This window comes from Engystomops pustulosus, chromosome 2 (assembly GCF_040894005.1).
Source record: "Engystomops pustulosus chromosome 2, aEngPut4.maternal, whole genome shotgun sequence".
NCBI lineage: Eukaryota > Metazoa > Chordata > Amphibia > Anura > Leptodactylidae > Engystomops > Engystomops pustulosus.
This window is the reverse complement of record NC_092412.1, coordinates 27,902,256-27,928,333: the sequence shown is the minus strand read 5'-3', so window position 1 is coordinate 27,928,333 and position 26,078 is coordinate 27,902,256. Positions and strand designations below refer to the sequence as shown.

At 41.1% G+C, this 26,078-nt stretch overlaps 1 protein-coding gene across 8 annotated transcripts in view; it reads right to left on the bottom strand.

Moving 5' to 3' along the window:
- FAT3 (FAT atypical cadherin 3) overlaps positions 1 to 26,078 on the bottom strand; it is a 430,787-nt gene that overhangs the window by 202,294 nt on the left and 202,415 nt on the right. For all 8 annotated transcript variants that reach the window (XM_072134102.1, XM_072134101.1, XM_072134104.1 and 5 more), the window contains one exon: positions 8,368 to 8,682. In XM_072134102.1, coding sequence (XP_071990203.1) covers positions 8,368 to 8,682 — 315 coding nt within the window. The remainder of the gene's footprint in view (positions 1 to 8,367; positions 8,683 to 26,078) is intronic.

The window sequence follows — 26,078 nt, the reverse complement described above, 5'->3', positions numbered from 1 at the left end:
CATAATGGTGCGATTATGCAGCCTCAGAGGCATCCATGCATGCTGCCCCTGCTGTTTCCTGTCCATTTCCGTGGTGTTTCCATCCTTTTCTGAGGTTCCCAGGTGTTTGGCCAAGCTTCCCTGTGCAGAGCCTTGGTCCCCTTGAAAAATGCTCGAGTCTCCCATTGACTTCAATGGGGTTCGTTATTCGAGACGAGCACTCGAGCATCGGGAAAAGTTCGTCTCGAATAACGAGTACCCGAGCATTTTAGTGTTCGCTCATCTCTATTCTCCATCACTGATCTAACCTATTTCCTCATAGGACCATGGGAAGTTACTCCCATGTTAAAGAGGAGGCCACTCATTGGTTGAACATGACTCTGTGACCCCTCTTCCCCCTAGATTTTTCACCTGGGTTCAACACCAAAAACAGAAGTTGGAGTGGCTTGGGAGAAAAAGTTGGGTAAGTATATGTTCTCATTTTCCCCACCCCTGTTCCCTGGGGGAGTTCCATATTCTTGGAAAACCCTTTTAACATTGTCTGCAGTACTAAATAGTCCAACCCCATTAACTGTAAAGTGTCACAGTCTTGAAGTCTAAATTTTTGACAGGCTTCAGACCTTTTTGTAGTCAAAAGCACCTTGTTTTCAATAAATAGGGTATCATTGTGTCAAGACTGGGGGTCGGAACACAAAAATGAGCCCACGTGTATCCTAATGGGCCCCATAGCAAATGCTTGACGATCTATACACTTTTATGAGACGATGGGACTGATTGTGAATATTTTGAGAAGGGAACACGTTTCTCCTTGAACTATAATTCTGAGTCCCTTTTAGAGGGAACCTTCTCTGAACTGTAGGGACATCTGGTGTAATATATCTAAATTCTTGATAATCGTCCTTCCGTTGAATGTAGAAGAGAAATATTTCTGCTACATTGTAACTTTTCCAGACCAGCGATTCCCGAGCCCATTAATGGGAGATGAGGAAGAAGTGTTTTCTGTGTATAAAGCAGTTTCACCTCATCTGGTAAATGAGCGGTGTCAAGATAGAAATGTTATTGTACGAGGAACAAGCCCCTCTGGTGAGAACTTATCTATGGTATTAGGAAATTGGTTGTATGTATGTGGGGGGGATGGTGTGTGTGGAGGGGTCCTGACCCATTAGATATCTTTGTCTGTACAATAAGTCTCCACCTCCCTCCTCCCCTCTCACAGCATGAATCTCAGATAATACACTAAGACGCAATGGGGCTCATTTACTAAGGTTCCGAATGTCACACTTTTGTTGGGTTTCCCGATGATTTCCATTTTACGGCGAATTGGCCTGGGATTTTGGCGCACACAATCGGGTTGTGTCGCATCGGCACCGGCTTACATGCGACAGAAATCAGGAGGGTGGCTGTCGGATAAGGACAACGCGCGGGATTTAACATTTAAAATTGTGTCGCAAGACACGCACTTACATGCACCAGGACGAAGCAGGTGAACTCCGGAGGACCTCGTGGCAGAAGCGACGAATGCAGGAACTCGGGCGCACAATCTTAGTGAATCGCTCGACGGACCCGAATCCTCGTCGGATATCGCGCCGCGTGATCGCCACAAGACCGGGTAAGTAAATCTGCCCCTATGTCTGTAACATGAACCCCTTGTTCCCATCTCATCTCTTACACCATGAGTCTCATATACAGGCAGTCCCTGGTTATGTACAAGATAGGTTCCTCGGGTTTGTACGTAAGTTGAATTTGTATGTAAGTTGGAACTGTATATTTTATAATTGTAGCTCCAGACAAAAATTTTTTGGTCCCCAGTGATAATTGGATTTTCAAAATTTTTTGCTGTAATGGGACCAAGGATTATCAATAAATCTTCATTACAGACACCTTACAGCTGATCATTGCAGTCTGGGACTATAGTAAAGCATTCAGAGAGCTTCACCAGAGGTCACAGTGGGCAGAGGGGTCATCTGTAAGTCAGGTGTCCTTAAGTAGGGGGCGGCTGTACATTGGCGAAGACAAAAATAGTGTAATATGAACCTCCTTCTCTCTCTCTCCCCTCTCATTGCCTATAGTCTCCCTGCAGTTGTGCCTCCCCCATTCCCATATTTTGTGTTTGGTATACCATAATGACTATGGTACATTAAATATCTTACTGTGAATTATTTTCAAAAATATATCATTGTATTTGCACTTTGATGGAACTATCAGACACTCATGTCGAAAAAACATGGCCGCCAGATGACTACTAATGTCCTGAAGAACATATCTATAAAAAACAGGCTGAAAGATTAAAGGTCGGCACATTTTTGGAAATCCCTCCCGTTGCATGTTCTGATGAAATACTATTAAATATGTCTTAAGCCTAAATGGATAGAGGGGCAGATAGTGGATGTCAGTGTGTGGGCATTACAGGAGGCGCTCACCGGCAGTCGGCGTTCTGATTACTCTTCTACCTAATCCAAATGGCCTGAAAGGTGCAGCCAACTGCAAAGTAGTAAAATCTGCTGATCACGGGAAATTGGGCGAAGAAACTGTTAACTTTAAGTAAAACACCATAAGTCTACTTACACGAAATGTAATTAACCTTCCGCCTAAGATAATACTCGCCGTCTATTAGGACCGCGCCGACCACTCAAATCCCATCAATTCTTAATGCCAACCTCTTGGAGTCAGCTTAAAAGACGGTATTCACTAAATGCAGCAAATTATCCACATTAATTTTTTTGTAGAAAAGAAAGAAAACATAATTAAGGACTTTTTTGGTTCATAATAACTTGTTACCCCCTTAACGACTCCTCATTTTACTCCGTGGCTTTCAAAAAAAATTTTTTTTTTTCATTTTCCAACGACAGAACCATATAGGGGCTTGTTTTTTGCGGGACAAATTGTCCTTCCTGGTTGCACCACTTATTATTCCGCTCAAAAGTGTAAAAAGAATTAGAAATACAATGGAACAGACAAAAAAAAGCGCACCTGCTCCATTTTCTTATCAGTTTGTTTCAATGCCTTTCGCTGCACAGTCTAATGGACACCACTTCTTTATTCTTTAGGTCAGCACGATAATAGAGATACCAAATTCATATAGTTTCTTTATGTTTAATACCTTTAAAAAGAATAAAAAATCTTCCCCAATTTTTTTCCCTATGGCTATGGCTTGTAACTTTTTTGTACTTCAGTGTGTGAAGCTGTGAACGGTCTTGTTTTTTGTGGGACCAGCAGACATTTTTTATTAATTTAATTTTTGGGAACTGTACCACTTTTTGATCATTTTTCATCCAAAAATGTATGGGTGGCTAAAATGGAAAAAAAAGATATTTTGATTTTTTTTATCGTTGTGGCACACATGGGAAACAACTTTTTGTATTTGAATAGATTGTGCATTTTCAGACGCTGAGAAACCGAACATGTGAGTGATTTTGTTTGTTTTTCTATTTATATATAATTTCTAGGGAAAGGAGTGATTACAATTTTTTTTCACTTTAATAATTTTTTTTACAATTTTTTTTAGGCCAATCAACTGTATTTTGCTTATATAAAAATAACATAAAAACCATAAAAATAACATTACAGAGGAAGTAAGATGAAGACGGTTACCCCTATCTACATTGCTAAACTAAAAAGTGCCAGGTTGACCTTTTTATTGTAAGGCTTTTTGTGTATTAATAGGATTGGGGCTAAATAAATTACATGCCGTCCCCTACTTAAGAACACCCTACTTACAGACGACCCCTAGATACAAACGGACCTCTGGATGTTGGTATTTTACTGTACTTTAGCCTTAGGCTACAATGATCAGCTGTAACAGTTATCACAGGTGTCTGTAATGAAGCTTTATTGTTAATCCTGGGTCTTATGATAATCCAACATTTTTAAAATCCAATTGTCACAGATACTAAAAAAATTTTGTCCGGAGGTGCAATTATAAAATATACAGTTACGACTTACATACAAATTCAACTTAAGAACAAACCTACAGAACCGATCTTGTATGTAACCCGGGGACCTCCTGTAAATACTTTTATTTTCATTTATTGCCCATTTCAAGAAGAGTATAAGTGTTCTGAAATAGGAACACCAAAAAAAAGTGTAAAAAAAATTTATGCTTCCCATCACATTCCAAAGATGTCAACTTCTGAGGACCTCCAGCGACTTGATTTCTCCTCTTCACAAATAATTTGATACAAAAAAAATAATAAAATAACGCAGACCAAAAATGCAAATAAAAAATTTCAATCTCAATAAAATTAATTCTATTTCTAAAGGAAGAACGATCTAAAAGCAATGTTGGGAAGCAGGAGATGCGCATATCATCAGTGCTACCGGTTTGCCCTAGTCCTTATCGTGAAGGGCTGTCGATAAGGAATGAACATGATCATTAGGGGAGAAAAAATTTTTTAAAACCCCATAAGAACCAGAAAAACAACAACATAGTGATGACTTCACGCCTTCTCACCAGCATATCCACTGTTGTAACCTCTTCCTATCACTTTTTATGACTTTATTTATCTACCCTCTGATGTTAATTTAGCTTTTTAGCTTTTCAAAAATTGTAAAAAAACATCTCTCGGATTCTCCATGGGAAACTATATTCACAGCCTGAAAAACAAAAAGCTCATTAGCCGAGTCTTCTGGTCGGTATGTTTATATAATCAACTCAAAAGTAGCGCGCCTCTACGAGTCTCCGGTGCCCCACATTGCCCAATGCTGAATTAATGGTTCATCAACGTTATGGCAATTAGATACAAGTATTCAGCATAAAATGCGCCGATGTAGGATGCCCTCTGGTTCACCCTTTCGCTGTCATCTGGACCCATGGTTTATTGTTAAATGGCAAGCGCACAATTACATACATTATTAATTCTTTTGGAAGACGAGGGATGAACACGACATTTGAGAAATAAAATATAATGAATATCAGAGCTGAGAGGCCGTAAGGGAAACAACAGCTGAACGTTTACACACTTAGAATTCACATACATTGTGTCGGAACTCCGTGTATAGATTTCCTATCCTCATGCAGACTTTGTAATGTACTATAGAGGGGCATCCACAATTCCGCAGGATTTAGAGATGAAATCTTTTAGGATTTGCAAGATCAAATTTAGAATGGAAGATGTTCCAGTTGTACAAAAGGTTTAATGATTTATATATAAATGTGAGGTAATGACTGCAAATCGTTGAACAAAAAAAATTTTCTAATTATGTTCAGCGTCGGACTGGCCCACCAGAGAATCAGAAGATTCTCCGGTGGGTCCAGCCTCTGACCTAATACTCTACCCCAGTGATGGCAAACCTTTTAGACACTGAGTGCCCAAACTACAACCAAAACCCACATATTTTTCTCAAAGTGCCGATGCGAAAATTTAAGTAGTAACTTATTACTCCCTGCTCTGTTACGTTTAAATTGTATAGGTACCCGAGGACACCAATACAGTAGAAAGAAGGAGAAGAAGTTTGGATTATCCTCGTAGCTTCATTCTAGGGTCCTGGGCTGCCTGAGACTGCAAGAGGCCCTGAGTCCTGTCTGGAAAACTCTGCACTGGGGTGATGTCGCTGGTGCCCATAGAGAGGGCTCTGAGTGCCACCTCTGGCACCCGTGCCATAGGTTCGCCACCACTGCTCTACCCCATAGATGTAGCAAAAGACAACCTTATTTGGAGGCGCATCCAGATAAGATATTCTTAGTTCTCTAAGATATCAGCCAGTTCCAGACATCAACTCACACAAATGTAAAGGTCAATCTACACCTGCCTAAAACTTTTGCACAGTATTTTATTTGGAATGGGTTTACGATGGCTTTCGATTGCAAAAAGTGAGTTATTTCAGCTAAAAACTTTTTTTTTGTACTTTATCTAAAAGCTGTCATTGTGAACAGCAGTAGCTGCGTTTCCTAACGTAAAGAACCGGCGCTCGTCGTGTCTGCTACAAGCTGTACTTAATTTTTTTATTGAGCGCCCAAGTTAAAATAGTAGCTCATTTGGAGGCAGTGTCTGGATGGATAGCACATGGATAGCAGGTGTTCCACTGTTTTCTTCTTCCATTTTATAGAAAATTGAAAGATTTAATGCATCTAACGAGGGAAAGAGATTACCAGGAGCGCAGTGGGGTCCGGTGGAAGAGATGCACAGAACATGTACCTAACTGGACACTGCTGTGAGCAAGACCGGCTCGCCTTGTTATTTCAAGGTTTCTGAAGCCACACGAAATGAACAAAAGGACCCCCCACCTTGGAGCAATCGCTTAGAGGTGAAGGTAAAATGACAGTGTGCAGGAATTGCTGCCTTAAAGCCTCGACCTATTTCCTCCAGCTGCTCAAGGCTGCAAAAATGTCCTGTTTTTAGAAGGTAGAATTCATAGAGGGTTTAAATGTAAGCATCACACATTCCATGTGATTTAGATTTTTTCGATTTCTTTGGAGGGGTCCAAATATAATGGGACAGATTGACTAATAGTGCAAGATTAGACTACAGTGTTCCAATTTGTACAAGATTTATTGTAGTTTCTCAAGGTGGGTGGTCATTCTGTGTCAGTTTAAAGCTTCTATTAGTTGGCTTAAAGGGGGTTTCCACAAGAGCGGGGCCAATGTATGGAAAACCGGGGCCAGTGTATGGAAAAAAATTAAGGCCAAAGTGCCCTTTTTGGCTCCGGGTTTGGGCATCGATCCTGTCACTCCAATCAGTGACCATCAACTACACTTGTTCTATATCATTGGGGCCTATTGAGATTGTGTAATGGCCGTAGTGGGTCCTGTAACCTCCAGTCTTGCTGGCAAGAGTGAGGAGTGTAGAAGAAAACCCTCCAGACCCCATGATTTTGGCAGGTTTAGACGCCCATTTAATGTTCCGGTCCAAACTCAGGAAATAGAGTTTGCGTTGGATCAGCTACCTCCCTATTAGTATTTTTTTCTAAAAATGTTCTAAAAATTAGTCAAGTGTAAAGGAGCAAAGCTGTAATCCCACATGACTACTACATAATGCACCAAACCTTCTGTTTCCAGCTGCCTGGAAATATGGATGGGTGCTGGATCTGGAGGTTGGACATACACGTAGCTAATACTAGTGGTCTATCTGGAAAGGAATACCATCTCCATCTTCCCATGTGTATAAGGTATATACAGCAGTTTTTAGTGCAGATTATTCTAAATCTGTCATCAGATGGACCATATTGACTTACGTTGGGGGTCAGCCAGGGTTCCATCATGGAAGAACAGTGCTGAATGCTGATCTACCTTACTCATCTAGACTGACGAGTTTTGGACAGTATTGTCAATATTAACCTTTGAGGTTACATTCACACGTTGCACCTGGATTGCGTATTAAAACACAATCCAGATGGAACAAGAAGGGCTCGATCCGATCACATATGCGTTTCAGTAGAGAGTGTTTTTCATGTAAAGGCTGAACCTTTTTCTATTGCATTTGGATTGTGTTTTGAAATGCAATTCAGTCAAAACTTCACATGGCGTTTGCGTAGTGTTTTGAAACTCAATACAACAGTTGAGGAGATTTACCTAATTAGATATGTGTTAACAGTTTGTTAGCGTTTGCATTTTGTAAACATAATGTAACCACGACACTAACATGTCATTAAGGCATTTAGTTGACGCGTTGTGTACACGCCAATGTTAACAGCAATTGCTGTTGTTTTGTGTTTCAAAATGCCATTTGTGGACAAACTTTTTAATGTTAATGTAAAGTAAAGTTAGTTTTCCAACTTTAAAAAGGATCTCTCCTTATCACTATGATTAGAGTCAGAACTAGGATCTGAATCTCATTCTTTATAATTAGGTTATAGAAAGGGGTTGGGGTTCTTTAATCCCATGTCATAGCAGAAGGACATTTGGCTTTCATATACAAATTTCTATATGGACGTAGGCTACTGTTCTAGTGCATAGTCAACAAAGACAACTTAGCGCCCCCTGTGCATCAAAATCAAAGGACCCTGATCACTATTATGACTGCAATTTATTTTTTGTCTTGTTTAAAGAAGAGACTGTAAAAGACCATCTAAATACCAAAGTCAACTATGCAACCAAACAACAACAGCAAGATTCCGTGAGGTCTAACCTAGGAAGCATAATGCCCTCTTCTCCAAATGATTCTGCCAAAATGATCTAGTATATAAACCATTGACCCAATTTAATACTATAATTTCAACCTTTTTGAGTTGATCACCGAAAATTCTTTCTTAGAAAGATGGCCAATATAAACAATATGACGGAACAGAAAAACTGGTCTGGAGATGGTCTTCACAAAAAAGTTGTCTTTTCGAGATGATTTACACAAATATATAAATAGAATAATCATTTCTTTTTAAAGAAGGACAACCCAAAAGTCAATGACCACATCTATCTTCTACAATAGACTTGTAAACACAACTTAGCTCTCCTACCTGTCTTGGCATTGATGACAAAAAAGTTCTGAGGGTTCCCACTTGTAATCTTGTAGGTCAACTTATCGCTGGTGTTTGAATCAGGGTCAACAGCCTGGACCTGGAGTACGGACACATCTTTAGGGGAGTTCTCCATGATAGTAGGATAGTATATTGGTTGTGAAGTCAGAGGAGCATTATCGTTGACGTCTTCCACTTCAATGTAAACCTCAATGGTAGAGAAGAGAGGCACAACTCCTCGATCGGTGGCATAAATGGTGAGCCAGTATGAATTGGTGGTTTCTTTATCTAGGATGTCTGCTGTGTAGATGACCCCTGCAAGACAAGAGCACAATAATACAGTATGGTTAGTTTAATCATACAAATACTCGACTTTTCCCCAAAGAATATTGATCTGATTTGGACATTCACCCCTTCTGGTCAAGATTAGAAACTGGAGCCTTTTGATTCCTGTGAATGATGTTGGAACCTAATGGCTACAGTCATGTTAACATATCTATGTGGCTGTAAGTTGCCGTTTTTGGCTTCTTACATCTAGTTATATACAGTTTCTACCTAGGCCCTACTGCTACTGTAGGGAATACTCAGCATAACTTGGAGTAGATGTTGGCCATTGGTGAGGGCTCCAACCAAAGTCATATTACATTTAAGGCAGGGACATTAACCGAGAGCCACATACTCCAATGCTATCTATGAGACGATTTTCTCCATCTAAGAACTTCATTAATATGATACTCCTTTACATGCGTATAATGGGGATATATAGAATACAAATGCAACAACAACATCTAAGTCAACATTACTGTTAAACAAAATTGAGGAAGGGCCCAGGGCATGCATAAACCTAGAGACAACCGTAAGTGGACCCCACTGATGGGGTCACAAAGTGAAAATGTAAATGTTATGGTATTAGACTGTTAATAAGGACCCTTAATAAAGCATAAGGGATCTGAAACTTCAGACCTAGTTCACATTGTAAGACACTTACAATTCTGCTATCAAATCAATCATGATAAACAAGGCCCCTTGACTGTGGAAATTTTCTTATATTTGCTATCCCTGGCTTCCTTCCTTCTAAAAGCAACTTTAAAAATTATGCAAATGAACCAGAAGGGCTAGAGGGGTGGGGGTGTTACAAGAGCCCCTCAGTGCTGTAGCTTCACAGGCTGTAACGCTGTGCAGGATCACTTCCCACCTCCCATTACGTGAGATTACATCAGGCAGAGGAGGGGGAATTGTTGAGGAAGCAGGTGAGGAACTCCTTTCTCATTAACATAATTTTAAAAGTTGATTTTCGAAGGAATGAGGCCATGAATACCAAATATAAGATTACTACAGTCACGGTGCCTGGATCTTGGAGCAATTGCCCCTGGTTTATCATGAGAGATTTTGATGGCAGACTTCCTTACAGAGTGTGTTGAAAGTCGGTGGGCATTTAATCTCCGACAGGGCATTTGGGGACTAGCAGTTTGTCGGCAGACACTATAATGACTATGGTATAATATTCCTCCGCACCGTATACTTTGCAAGTACTAAAAACAAGATCTCGGCTGCTGGAAGAGACGCTATAATAAGACACTCTTGGCGGCGGCTTCAGAACTGATGTATTAGACTGTACACATAGAGGAAGCAGCCGGCAGAAAATCCTGACAAGCTCGTGACCTACACTTGCTATATTCTCTAATGGGAATTACAACCTTCCAGATGCCTCCATAATCCAGAGAGTCTCCGTCCCACGTTTATATTAGAAAGCAGAGAGAAACCCAAGAAGTCGACACAACTCAAGAACGTGTTCCGCTAATATCCTGCTGTCTGTGGGAAAGGGAAGGGATTATGGGTAATGCTCCGGTCTGGTAACCCAAGCTCTTGTCCGTTAATGTTTCAGCTGTCATAGGCTATCCCTGACCAATAAGATGGTGGCCATCCACACTTAATCACTTCCACACTTGCACAAACAGGATCTGCTCCATACATCTCCGCCGTAGACTCTCTATAAGTCGCTCTATACAGGAATTGCTTCTAAGGTATCGGATGGCCGGAGAGGGAGACAATATTTTATATTACACCGCGCTTCATCCCTCATGTTTGCGCAGAGTCACACTTCTCCATATATCAAATGCCAACAGTCAGGATGCCATATAATGATACTATTTATAATATACCGTAAATTACCCCCCCTCCTCCTCCCGTAACAGCACAATGATCTACAATAAGTAGAGGGATATCAGCTCCCCGATCACATAACTAAACATCTGGTCCTGTAGGTGAAGTATCCTGCATCATAAGCTAATATGAATTTATATTCATCTTATATGAGCATTTTGGTGCTCTATGGGCGTGGTCATCTGATTCAGTGCACCCTCTCTACAACATACATACAAAAAGATCAAATTTCTCTCGACTTTTACCTACTTTTTATATCTATAGCATATTTATCGTGTTAAGACAAACACAATACAAGAAATGTCTTGGTATATGTTGTTTTGGGACCACCCAGGAGTGTTATGACCACCGGCCGGGAGGATGTGCAGGTATTTATCCATAATACACACATAAAGAGCTTATCTGATTCTGCACCTTGTCAGGACACAGCAATAAGCTGAGCTCTGCTATATGGGGGTAGTGTATAGTATATCCCAAAAAGTCAAGGGTTTAAAATTCCTGATTTTGTAACTTTCCATGGAATCAACTATAATATCGTCCACCAATGGGAAATCGCTTATATCGTTGACCATCGCAAATGGCAATGGCATCAACGACCTTGGCGTCAACCAAGATCAAAGAAGACAATACAGAAGAAAGCCAATAGTAAACACTTAAAGGGAACCTGTCGTTTGGTTTGGGGGTCACCAGTATGCTGCTATACAACAGGGGTATAAGGTCCCAAATCTAAGAATAAAAAAGTCCCTGAAATAAGCAAGTGATCGTATATTTTAGAGGGGAGTGAGATCTTTGCGATTCCTCAATGTCTTTGTCCCAGAAAACATCTATAAATGGATATTACCAACTTGTTAGAAATTTCCAACAAAAGTCTGTGGTAAGAAGTGTTTATTGCAATTTGCCTGCAGCGCTCCAACAGGAGAAATGAAGAATTGCATCATGCCGATAGAATTCAAAATTCTTTCACATACAAACTATGGGCGGAGAAAAATGTGTTTTTTCTTGTTATTTCACGCAGATTAAAGTGGGTTTCAAGACTAGAGCTAAGTCGTTAATCGATAAATAATGGGAAACCCGTTTACAGGCAGTCCCCGGGTTACATACAAGATAGGGTCTGTAGGTTTGTTCTTAAGTTGAATTTGTATGTAAGTCGGAACTGTATATTTTATCATTGTAATCCCAGCCAGAACTTTTTTGGTCTCTGTGACAATTGGATGTTAAAAATGTTGTATTGTCATAAGAATCAGGATAAACGCTAAACCTTCATTACAGACACCTGTGATAACTGTTATAAATGATCATTGTAGCCTAAGGCTAAGGACAGTAAATAACCAATATCCAGAGGTCCATTTGTAACTATGGGTCGTATGTAAGTCGAGTGTTCTTAAGTAGGGGACCGCCTGTATATGACTTTTTCCGATCCTGGTGGTGAGAACTATCAATCACAAATGTTCCCTCTACGGGAACATCTCAAGCGGGAAATGTACAGCCCAGGGCAAGAAGGGGTTAACATAATACTTCAAAAAAACATTTTCCAAACCAAATTATCCCTTTAAAAATATTATTGAATTATTTATCTTTAAGATTTCTTTCCCATCTACTGATCTTATGGCTTTTTTTGCCCGTTCTATCACAAAAAAATCTAAAAAAAAATGTATGTCAATTTTCAATAAGACCCTTTGACTTAACACAAACTACAAACCTCCAGAAATACTAAACAAAAAAATATATAAAAAAAAAAAACAACTGCGGTAAAAACGGTTTGATATTTCCTTTTGCACAAAATGAGATTCCAGATCGGAAGAGATTGATGGGAGTGTGGGAGACGTAATTAGTATCCTTAAGTCCCGGATCCGCAGTTTAACCGCTCGGAACATTATACTTAACCTTGAGTTTTTTTCCTGGTGACATTTTCTAAATGTTCCCATTTTGATAAGCGCACAATAAGGGTGAAATGTCGCCCAATCTTCTCCGGTAGAAAGGGAATCTTGAAAAATGTTCCTTACTGTGAAAATGATCCAATTTCTTGATGGTCTCCTTTGAAAATTGCTCAACAATTGATGTACATCTAACCTCCGAGCAAATTGTCGGAAATTTTAACATCTTTCATCATCTCCACTTAGCACATGAAAAGGAGAAGCTCAAAACTTGTGATTTTTAAATTTGGGTCAATGCGGCTGAATATAGGGAAGTCTGATCTGGGGCCACATGTAGATGAAGGGGCTGAGAAGGTGAGAATTTGCTTAGTTTTATGCTTAGTTACTTTGCTTCTATTGTAATTTATACAAAGACATTACCGGAGATGAGATAATCAATCGCTGGGCCCCAGGGGGCAATATCTATCTCAAGAACAGTAGGGGGCATCACTTTGAGAGTGATACAATCACATCTCTAATTTGGGTCATTTTAGTTTTTACACCAGGATACAAAAATTTGCCTTCACCTACTATAGTCTTTCCATCGTATCATGCACAAAGCCATGTTGTATGTTTGTACTACTACCCACATTGGCTAGTTCACACCCCTTAAAGCATAAAATGTTCCCACTTTAAGCTGTGCATGGAATTTGTATAAACCTCATTGACTATGCTCCGATGGAAATCATTGCGGGTTAGCTAGCAGTAATTTTGCCACAGCTAACCCATGGCATTCACGACCCACATGGCCTGAAGTTTTACAATGGATTGCATTTATAAAGCAGTGGGGTTATGACCCCTGGGTCTCCCAGCATTCATATGAATAGCCAAAATCATCTTATACAACTATATCTGTGTCTGTAGGACGCAAGAAGAGTTGAACTCTTGCCATAGTGTGCGATGGGGCGGAGTCAGCAATGGTGAGGGGACAGAGGCAGATCCAAAATGTGTGAGGGCCCACTGGTGGTTTCTCCGGTACACTGGTGGGCCATTCCAACCCTGTAAATTGGGGTCTGCAAAATATCCCATATTCTACACCTAAAAGGAGCCCTGGTGCTGGAGTCTCCCTGCTGCTCTGGTCAAGGTGCTGCTCAGTTCCCTCCATCAAATTGTGTTCTTATTAAATTAAATTAATTAATTCTCCTTAAGCATAATAAACATATTCGCAGAGTTTATTAAAATGGGACCACTTACACAACAGAACATTACTCACCTCTTTATAATTCCCTGCAAGTCACTTTCTAACTCCCCACTATATTCCACTACTAAGTATTCCCAGGAAAAACAATGGATGCAGACACCCACTCAGCCAATCAGAGGAGGCTGATCGCTGCTCTGACCAGTATTTGGCTGAAAAGGTTTCTCTAACTACTTCTTGTATGTATTGGGAGATATCAGATAGGAATGCAATGGAGACCAAGAAAATGTCCAAACTGGAGTGGATAGGGAAAGGTGAGTAATGCTTTATTATGTTATGGACCTTATAGTCAACCGTGACTGAATCTTTTTTTACTACCCTGAGAAATGTTTTTCAAGGCTTCTCCCAGATTCCTGGAGACAGGGGTAACGAAAAGAAAGAAATGGTACTTACCCTGCTCCAGATCCAGGTCCTCTTGTCTTCAGCACTGATAGCTCATCTGAAAGTGTCAAGGATCATGGGACACGTTTCAGTCAAACTCCATATACTCCTCTCATGTCACAATGACGTCCTGTGGTCCAAGAAAGCCCCTGATTAGCAGAAACGGATCCCCTGACCTCCTGCAAAGATCAGAGGACCCCAGCAAAACTGAATCTATGAGCATCCCAGCTCCAGAAGACCACTAATTAGCCGAAAAGGATCCCCTTACTTCCTCTGAAGATCAGAGGACCCCAGCAAAACTGAATCTAGGAGCAGGCTAAGAACAATTTCTTCCTTCACGGTACCCTGTGACTCTTTAGGAATCCAGATAAAAACCCTTTAAGTGTAATTGATTAATAATGAAGAGCTTCCAGAACAAAATATAATTATGTTTCGAAGAAATATCATCACCTGTATCCTTCATGCTGAAATACTGGATCCTGAAAATACAGTGTATCCCATCCCATCTGCAATGGAACACTTTTATGAAAAATTTCAGACAAGCCTCTGACAGCCACACTGTTATTTGTACGACTCAACCGAGGACAAAATATTTTTTTTAAACCTTCGTCTCGCAGACAGAAAAGGAAATCCCTGCTGGTCGTCTCAGGACGCAGGTAGGAAGCCAATTGGAAACATTTAAGACACAAAAACCGTGTTCCCGTCCAGACAAATTAGACGTTAAATGTCAGTTTATTCTTCAGTGTTTTATTTTAATGAAACAAAATAATCCAGCCGGCAGGAGCGAGAGTTTAACACAAGTTCCTGCTGAGAAGCAATATTGAGCCATCAAGCTCGGCAAGACTAACAGCGAGAACGGGAGGACAGACTAAGTGCCGGGTAAAGATTCTAATTGTGAAGAGGAAGGTTTTACTGCATTTTCATTCCTGTTATTTAAAGACACCATCATGTCGGACCTACAGCGTTGCGTTACCCGTATGAACACCTCGGTGGGGGGGGGGGGCATTATTGACATTCTTGAAAAAGGATAACAAGAATTGTTGATCGTCGTCTTATAGAATGTCGTTACAAGAAAGGCAAATATTCCGGATCCACAGCACGCACCAGTCGCTTCTTGCACAAAGCTTTATTGTAGCAGAGAGTCGACTTGTATTTGTATTTGTTCATGCCGAAAAAAATAGAGTTGGAAAAACTGCAGGAACTGGGAAGGTTTTTTTCTGGAGATGTAGACATCTTAGAGGTTGAGTCCATAATAGGAACACATGCTGATCTGTGTTCTTTGTCGATACACAGACAACAAGTTTGTGAAAGTTTTCAGACCCAAAGGCAGTGTAGGGGTATTTATAATGTGGCAATCAGGTGGCCACCTTTGCAACTCAATATATGGGTCTCAATCATGGGCAACTCTAATCTCCCTGCTGTCTGAGGTGACCTATAGGATGGTGACCGACTCCACCTCCTGCAGTAGAAATAGTTATATACCTCATATCAGTTATTTTTGTTTAGCAGGTGGGTACTCCATGCAGTGTCTTACATCTGTATTGACATTGCGTATGAAGAGAGCTATCTTTAGCGTTGTAGCAGGTGACTATGCCTCCCCCCACTTTGCTACATGTGGTGCTGCGTGAGCCAGAAGGCTCAACTCACCTCATGACTGGTGCTCCCCTCAATCTCGATAAAGGATCAGCTTCTTATTTTGGTAGTCAATGAGGTAAGTCAAATACCTGCTTAAAAGTTAAAATACTGGCTAGGTGGCAATCCCATTTATAAACTAGGCGATAGGCCATATGGGATGCCCTGGAGCCTAAAGGTGGGAAATACACTATTAATGTCAGACAAACAAGTTAATTTTGGATGGACTGGTTGGCAATTTCATGTTTATGGTGGTGTATGACTCTCTTTCGATCGCCGGTGTCTGGAAAAGAAGGATTTGGCATGTTTTTAAAGAGATCTGTCAAGGTCTTAGTATTTTTTAACAAGAGGCATGGAGCACAAGGATAAACCATTCAAGCCATTAAAAATAGCGCGACCATTAGAGACACTCAATTCAAACCTTCAAAGCTATAGACCTCATACACACAACTCTCCGGTACAAATTCATTCAAACCACAGTGTTTTGTAGATGTTATATATACAGAATTCAAAGGAGAAATCTGATCTACAAGGGGAGAGATAGTAAAGTCTTAACGCACTAGTTTTGGATTCCCTGATCATTGCTCTGCCTTATGTATGAGGCCTTCAACTGCCCAAACACAAAGTACAAACGGACCTCAAAGGAGCATTTTGGCCAATCATAGCAGACGATGCCCATAGCAGACTTCCGTCTTCAGAAAATGTGATTGGTCAGTGCCCACACACTGGTAATTTGTTTTTAAGAACAAAGGTGGGCCCACCACTGTTTGACGCTGTTGAATGTGACCGCATCTCAAGCCTTAGATGCAGACGGTGACTATGGTAGTGACTAAATTAAACCTTTTGAAAATGGACAAACGGAGTGACTGATAGGACTAGAGTCAACATCCTCTGGACCCCAACAGCATAAACAAACTTATTTTTTTGGTATAGCTACCCCAAACCTGGTGATAAGTTTTGTGTGGTTACTAAGATTCTTCATACAAATGATTCTACAGACAAAGGTCTTTATCTTATCGGACATGGGCGGTTTTAGGTAAATGGGTGAACCCTTAAAGTATACTATGATACCCTTAAGAAGAGTAACTGACCCTCTGAAATTAAATCCTCAAAAAAAATACCGGATGGATTAATTTTGATGATGCTGATTAGAAATGAGCAGGCCTGAAGTGTAGGTTCAGGTTCGGCATTTGAGCGTGTTTCTCCCGACACTTTGCCGGATTGGCTGCCAAATAGCCAATCGGCAAAGTAACCCCCCTTAACAACTAGCTATTTTTATGATTGGCCAGAGAGAAACCCTGGCCAATCATAGCCATGGCTATTTGCTAGGGACATTAATTTACCATATTTACACTCTGGCCAATCATAGCCAAAGATAGATGGTTGGGGTGTTAATTTGACGGATTGGCACTGTTACTAATCATAGCTATGGCTAGTTTTTAGGGGTGTTAACTTGACGGATTGGGACCCTGACCAATCATAGCCATGGCTAGTTGTTAGGGATGTTAACTTGACAGATTGGGACCTTGACCAATCATAGCCATGGCTAATTGTTAGGGGCGTTAACTTGACAGATTGGGACCTTGACCAATCATAGCCAGGGCTAGTTGTTAGTGGCCCTAATGTGTCCGGGTCAGGAGGAACATGCCGAAACACTGAACTCGAACCTTCACTTTGGGTCGGCTCATCTCTAGTGCTTATTTAAAATTTACTAAACAGCCAGTATATTGCAAAAACATTTTTGGCAAATAGCCTTCAATAATTAAAACCTTCAGCACTTTCATGACCTCTGCAGAGATTGCATTAATAAGAAATTCTGAGGCAATCCATGCCCCTCTTTAATTAAGACGGTATTCACAAAGCAATTTACAGCAATACAATCCCCCTCCCGCTCCGGCTCGGTAATAACAGTCCGGGACCCCAAGAAGCCGAACATTATTATAGACCTCACCTATCTCAGGGACGGGGAATTAGACTTAGCTCTTCTTAATCATAATATAGATTCCTACAAGAAGCATATTGAGCCTTTCACAGGACTTAAAAAAAATAAAAAATTTCCTCGGCGCTTGTGAATTCTCTTACTAAATGTCTTACATCAATTCGACTCTGATGCATATTAACGACGCGTGCGACTTTGACTAATAATGAGTCAGACAAGCATTAATTTTTATTTAAGAACAATCTGTTGTCTTCCCAGGGTAATAAGACTTCATTAGGAATCATTGGATGTTCATTTCGGAAGCAATGGGATATTTTACGTCTCGGCAACCAATGGATTTCAAGAAAGGGTTTTTTGATACGTAGGAGTTTTTTTTTTTTACAGTAAGGAAAATTTAGGTTGGGTGATTTATAAAAGCAAATGGAAAACTAGAGAGAAACTCTAAAATTACCCATGGATTCTTTGGCACACGATAATTGGTCAATAAAGCTTGACAATTTTTCAAGAGATCCGGCAATCATGTACAAGGCGTCAACTTTTTTTTTTTTTAATGGCTTCAGACAGTAACGGGATTTGATTTATTGGGGGTCATTTACTAAGGGCCCGATTCGCATTTTTCGTTACCTGAATATTTCCAATTTGCGCCGATTTTTACCCTGAATTGCCCCGGGATTTTGGCGCACACGATCGGATTGTGGCGCATCGGCATCGGCATGCACTCGACGGAAATCGGTGGGCGTGGCCATAAGAAAACCCGATGGATTCGGAAAAACCACTGTATTTTAAAAAAAAAGTGTCGCTTGACACGCGCTTACTTACACCCAGGGTAGGACGGTGAACTTCAGTGAACTCCGACGGAATTCAGCTCAGCAGCGACACCTAGTGGACATCGGGCGCACTACCTTAGTGAATCGCCGGAAGACCCGAATCCTCCACTGAGAACACGCCGCTGGATCGCGAAAGGACCGGGTAAGTAAATCTGCCACAATGGGGGTCATTTACTAAGGGCCCGATTCGCGTTTTCCCGACGTGTTACCCGAATATTTCCGATTTGCGCCGATTGTACCTGAATTGCCCCGGGATTTTGGCGCACGCGATCGGATTGTGGCGCATCGGCGCTGGCATGCACGCGACGGAAATCGGGGGGCGTGGCAGAACGAAAACCCGACGGATTCGGAAAAACCGCTGCATTTAAAAACCAAAAATGTGTCGCTTGGGAAGCGCTTACCTTCACCTGGTCCAGCTTGGTGTATTCCGGTGCGTTCAGATGATTTTCAGCGCAGCAGCGCCACCTGGTGGACGGCGGAGGAACTACCTTCATAAATCCCGTCCGGACCCGAATCCTGTTCAGAGAACGCGCTGCTGGATCGCGAATGGGCCGGGTAAGTAAATCTGCCCCAATGTGTCTAAACGCCCTCCTACATATTGATTTATAATAGTGGGAGGGGTTTGGCCAACAATACATTGTAATCCTGACTCTTCACAGACGCTGGATGTTGAGGGAGATAAGATCAGGCAGATTGGAATTCATCGCCTCAATCTTTTTGAAATATGGAGATAATCGCTGACTGTGCATGTGTATGAGGAAGTCCGTAGAGAGGCAGTTGGCTGGACAGCAGGACTGTGAAAAATGTATTTGTTCCAGGATTGTACCTTTTCCAACTGTGCTAGGGGGCGTGTCCTCACACTGCTGTGCTCTTAGCCCACTGCTTTGAGCTGCTAAAAAAGCTCTTCTGTTGTTGGTAAAAACTGCAGCAGTCTTATGGTCGAATACGACAGCAGTCACTCAGAGTAGACAAGAGAGGCTACAACGCAAGTCAATGCAGAGAGCTTAGAGCACAGCAGTGTGAGGGAACCATCCAGAAGCTACAATCCTGGAATTTAAATCCATTTTTCTCTGTCCTACTGCTACTTCAAACACAAAGGAATGATTACACAGATCTTCAGAGCCAATATCTGCAGTATAGCATGGTCAAACCTGCTGACAGATTCCCTTTTTTGATTCATCAAAATCCATCATGATAAACCAGATCCAGGCACTTTGATTGTTGTAATCTTCTTATATTTGTTATCCATGGCCTCCTTCCTTCTAAACTCCACTTTAAAATTATGCTAATGAACCTGAATAAGGTGAACCCGGAACCCCTCTGTGCTACAGCTTCACAGGATGTTACACTAAGCAGGAGCACTTCTCCCTTCCATTGTGTTAGATTACAGCAGGCAGATGGAGGGGACACAGTGTAACAGCCTGTGAAGCTGCAGAACAGAGGGGCTCTGGTAACACATCCATAGCCCTTAGGGCTGATTAGCATAACTGTAAAAGTAGATTTTAGAAAGCAGGAGGCCATGGATAACAAATATAAGAAGATTACAACAGTCCCGGTGCTTGGATATATGAGTTATGTCCCTGGTTTATCATGATGGATTTTGATGCTCCATTCCCTTTAAGTCAATACGCGCCAGTCTACATGGCTTTTATGTGTTCAATCATTCCAGGTGATATAGCACTTTCCAAATAGAACGAGTAGCCATAACAGATGGACAGTAAATAATCGTACAGTTCCTCATGACAGAAGGTCCCGAAAAAAAAAGGAAAAAAATTTGGACCTGGGTTTTGTGAATAATTAAAATATGATGAAACATTTCTCACTCTGCCAGTCTGTTGTTTCATAAACTCTCGATGCTTTCTATATCGTGTTTTCTTATAATCAACTTCTGAAAATCCCTCCTACCCCCATCTGTTTATAAGGCCAAAATGCATGATTACCATCCTCCTCCTCCGGGCCCGTATGTTGGAGCCAACAGATAAGACAGCTTTTTGTTAGCAAGGTAGGCAGGGACCATCTGCAAGCCTTAAAAATCCCAGATTAAACAAGATACTTTCTCCAGATCTCCTGTTTTTGTTTATTTAAAAATAAAGAAAAAAAGTTGCAATTTTTTATTTTTTTTGCCCATTTGAAAAAAAAAATGAAAAAACAATATTTATTTCATCAAGTTAAATGATTGTGAAATGAGAAAAGGAAAGTAAACAGTAAACGTTGGATTTGGTTAATATATGCAAATGATTATTTTTAGAATTGTACTTATTGAGTTCATTCATCAGAAACCTGAGATGCGGAGGTAGAAGTAGCGCATGTTTTCTGGGGCCCATCTGTCATGTAGGTAGCACCAGTGTTATTTATGGTACCTGGTAGGTGGGAGCCGGGGAAAGATTTTGCACTTGGGTCTCCAGGGCTTTTGGCTAAGGTTGTGCGATAGATAACTTTTAAGCGTTATATTTAAAGGGGTTGGTTTAATATTTAGTGGACAGGATATAAAATTATGATCAGTGGGGTCTGAACACTAAGACCGTCATCAATCAAGAGGCGAGGGATCCTGTTGACCCGAACATATATATAGAGGGGTAGGTTGAGCTTACATACTACCACTCCATTCACTGTCTATGAGATAGACAAGTACATGCAAAAAGCGATCATCATGCTATAGAGAGGGAGAGCGTATGGCCATAGGGATCAGTTGGGGTCTGAATAAGACCACCATCAATCAAGAGACAAGGGCTCCCACCGACCCGAATATATATAGAGAGAGTAAAAAGGAGCAGGTTGAGCTTACATACTACTTGCAGTGCCATAGAGAATGTATGGAGAGGGAGGGCTGATGGGGGTCGGATGATGAAGACCACCATCAATCAAGAGACAAGGGATCCCATCGAATCAAGAGACAAGGGCTCCCGCCAACCCGAATATATATAGAGTAAAAAGGAGCAGGTTGAGCTTACATACTACTTGCAGTGCCATAGAGAATGTATGGAGAGGGAGGGCTTATGGCCATAGTGATCAGTGGGGGTCGGATGATGAAGACCACCATCAATCAAGAGATTAGGGATCCCATCGAACCAAATATAAATAGTATAGAGAGCAGGTTGAGCTTACATACTATCACTCCATTCACTGTCTGTGGAGTAGCTAGAGGTAGACAAATACAACAATAATCTAACCCTGGCAGTGCCATAGAGAATAAATGGAGAGGGAGGGCATATAGCCATAGGGATCAGTAGGGGGTCTGAAGATGAAGACCAAGATTTATCAAGAGACAAGGAATCCCTTGGACCCAAATATATACAGTGCAGATGGGCAGGTGGAGCTTACATACTATCACTCCATTCACTGTCTATGGAGTAGCTAGAGGTAGACAAATACAGCAATAATCCCTGGCAGTGCCTTAGACAATAAATGGATAGGGAGGGCATATGGCCTTAGGGATCATTAGGGGTCTGAAGATGAAGACCACGAATTATCAATAGTCAAGGAATCTCATGGACCCAAATATATACAATATAGAGGGGCAGGTTGAGTCTATGTAGTAGTTAGAGATAGGCAAGTACAGCAATAAGCTATCCCTGGCAGTACCATAGAGAATCAATGGAGAGGGAGGGTGTATAACTGTGGTGATCAGTGTGGGCCCCGGTGGTTGGTGTTCACAAATCGTCATTTTGTGAATTTGGGGAAAACACTGCAATCCTGGGAAAGCCCCTTTAAGACTCAAGGCGAAAGGTATGGTGCCTTATACAGGAGTGGCCCAAAAAGAACGGAAGGCAATGAAATAGAAAACACATCAGTATAGTGACATCTTGTCCTAGTGGGTCACTACAAATCTGTTTCAGCCTTAGGACTGGCAAATACCCATCTGTCCACACAGAAAGGTTCACTCTTTATCCTCTTGGCACCAGCAGCATCAAACGGCACCAAACGGAGCTCTTTTCCCAACCAGCCAAGTTCCAGGTGCCTTAGGAGCACAACCAAATTCAATCCTAAGTCTGCTACTTTTATCCGGAGCATAGGGTCTGTGTAGCGGTTCAGTACAAAGAGCTAAGAGCACAGCAGTGTGAGGACACACCTCCAGTGTATTTGGAGAACCTTGAATTTAGCTCACTTTCTCTCCACTTTTATGTGACCTTATAACTAACTCATTAGACATTCGACCCCCGCTGTAGATGTGTACCCTAAATGAGTTAAAAGCCCATACTCACAAAGCTGCAGAAAATAAAACATGGCCGCCTCCTTTATCCATAGGTAATGAGAACACTTTGAATGCATTCCAGAGCATGTACAACGGAAGAACATGATGTTACTACAGAGCAGGAGGATTACGTCCTTCAATCTTCAGTCTCACAACAAATTACATTTTGGGCAAACAAACTCGCATTAACCCGTTTTCCCTTTGGTTTGTGAAGGGGTTAAATCTTGTTATTACACTGCTTTGCATAAAAGATGTTAATGATGGCGGCATGCATAAGCATTTTAACAAGCTTAATCCCATTTACCAAGGGTAATTATTGGGGGAAAACAGATTTAATGAGATACCTTCCTCACATGAGCCCATCATTAAAATAGTTTAGTGTCACTCCCCGTGATTTTCGCCTCATCAATATCAGGAAGGGAATTCATGTCACCATACAAATAAGCCTCATTTACATTCATCGCTTGACCCGAAGCTCTTCCCTGTGTCTCCGGAAAGAGAGATATGGCGGTAACTTGGTGGTAATGTTCCCGAGCACAGATGTTGGTCTTGTTCTACTTCTGTAAACATCTGACGTTGATGTGACTCGGGCTGATACATTGTCACGCGCTGCGGATTGTCACCTGCTTCTATGTGCATCTACAATTACTGTGCGTGTTCTGCCTCGATCATAAAACACAAAAATATCTACATCGAAGAAATTTACTAATGAGACACAACAACTATGACATCTCTTAGGGTTGTCCTTCCATTACTAGACAATGAAATATTCTATGTGTTTGCCAAGAAGTAGTGGGTAGTATAGACACTCATGAGAATGCAGAGGATAGGGGCTACCGGTATGATCCATTAAGGTGTCGACTATTAGGATCCCCAATGATCACGGGAATGGCTCAATGCTCAACATTGAAGTTGTGTTTCCTTAGTTTCCATAGGAAAGTGTATAGCACATGATCTTTATTCAAATGGTTTACTCTTCGGCATACCGGATCTTGTGATAGCTAGAGGTTCAACAGTAGGACATACCTTCCCCTATATACAGTATAGAGGATAAGTGTCTACATGACAGCATCACTCCTCTTTCCATCCACATGTACAGTTCTTCAAATTGGTTTTATGGTTTAAACTTGAGCTATCCAGAAAATGAATGATTGTTGGGGGTGTGACATCTTGTACCCCCTTTGATCGACCCCCATTGAGTGGAGCACTGCTGCTCTTTATCAAAACGAATCAGAGCTTCAACCTTCAGTCTAGCTGGAATGACCACTGCTCTGGATAGAGCTGTCTTCTTCTGGCTCCATCTACAGTATAAACCAACTGGGATGGGGGTGTTAGACCTCCACTTACCACCCATTAATGACCTTATCGAGGACTTAGAACTGAGAAATACACAAAGAAATCACTCATTATACAAGGAACTTTGTCTGAGTCTTCATTGTCTCATATCTAACTGTAAGACAACCGGCTAGAACAGAAGTCTTCTTGTCAACACTGGCCCATTATAAGGTCCCCTTTATTAAGTCTCTCCCACTGTAGCCAGAAACCAGTCAAGGTAGAACTGATCATCATGAGATGAACCTCTCTGTTCTTTCCAGAATCTCAACCATGACTTAGGGGCGTAACTTGTGGCCGTGCAGAGGGTGCAGTTGCAACCAGGTCCAAGAGGGTTAAGGGAACCCAAAGGTGTGACTTTCCCATATTCCCAAAACTAGTAGTATAAACCATAGATTATAGTCCGGGCCTGGCATAGACTTTGCACTGGGGCCCATCAGCTTCACGTTACACCACCAATGTGACTGTGTGTATCAGGCTTAAAGGAAAACAGTAGGGTCAATTATATTTCTAGTTTACTTTAACTTATATTTCTACCTATTTAATTCTATGATACTGGAGAAAGAAGAAAATCAGACTCTACCACACCAGACATTTTTTTCCACCATTAGATCTTCCACATCTCAAGTTAATGAACCCTAAAAGGATGTCTAGATAAACTAAAAAGATCAAGTCAAAAAATATTGTGCTCTTTAATAAAAAAAAAGGAAATGAATAAAGAGAGGAAGAGATGGATACGATGGGGTGAGGAATAGACTAAATCAATAAGACAGATGATGGGAGGAATAAATTACGTCAGGTGAAGAACGAAGGGCAGGAATGAGAAGATCAAAAGAAAGTTAATGGGAAGCTAACAGATGAAAGAGAGAGGAGTAATATAGAGCGATGGAATCAAGGACAGAATCAAGGACAATCCCAAAACTTGTAGAATGAGGGAAACGTTATGTAAATGCTGGATGATTAATAAGATGTATGGAGGAACCCAACATGGAGAAGACATTCAATTTAGTGAACACGAATGAACAGTATCGGGGAAAAAGGGAATTTATAACATTAAGAAGAGTAATAGTGGCCATTGATTGGTTAAAGGATATCTGCCACCAGGATCAATGATTGTACACCAAGCACACTGACATACAGGTGTGTGCCCCCTCTGGCAGGATCTGATATTTTTTTTAGCTTCTTGTGCCCTGGTTTTTACAAAAAAAGGCTTTAAAAATTATGCAGACGAGCCTGAGGGGCTCCCGACTCTGTAGTTGTTCATTTGCATAATTTTTAAAGCCTTTTTTTTTTGTAAAAACAAGAGCATAAGAAGCTAAAAGAAGGGCAGATCATGCTAGAGGGGGCAGACACAAGCATGCCAAAGTGCTTGCTTTAGGACTTCCTTGAAACATTTGCTCGGCTGACGGTTGTTTCCTTTGACTCTCTCTTCCAAACACACACACACACTCTGCTTGGATAAATTTGAATCAGTCCTCAAAAAGAAGAGGAGAATGAGAGTCTGCCAGATACTACTATGAACTGTTATTCAAATGGGAACAAGGGGTTGGACATACTGAAAAAGCATCTCCGATCCAGCTCTTTTCCAACATCAGAGGGAAGAGTCAGGGCGACTCAGATAGTAACACCCCAAATTAGTGGGCTTACCAACTTACTTCTTCTAGATCTATGAATAGGGATGAAGTATTTTGGGGGAGAAGCAACTCCCTTAATTCCAAGGTTTCAGGACTTCAAATTAAACCATCCAAGAACTTTCGATAGTATAGGTTGACCATAAGTAAAGATCTCACCAAAATTTATGATCCCCGAAGGTACCTTTTATGGTTACTGAGGTCAATGACTTTTTTTGGTAACTCAGGTCAATGACTAAATATGACTGAAATGTTCTCCATCAAGTATTTCTGATTGTTGTACGTAATATTAAATATAAGGTGGTTTGATGCTAAATTGCTTTCTTGAGTTGAGGGACTTTAATTTTTTTTTTTATATCCTCAATCTATACTGAGAGGTTGAAGTGTCTAAAAAACCCTATGGTTGGGAATCTGAGATTTCACAGTAGAAAGTCTGCCTAGCTTAGTAATGTTGATACCTCATTGTGTTACTTCAGGAGATGGTGTTATTGTTCTATGTGAAG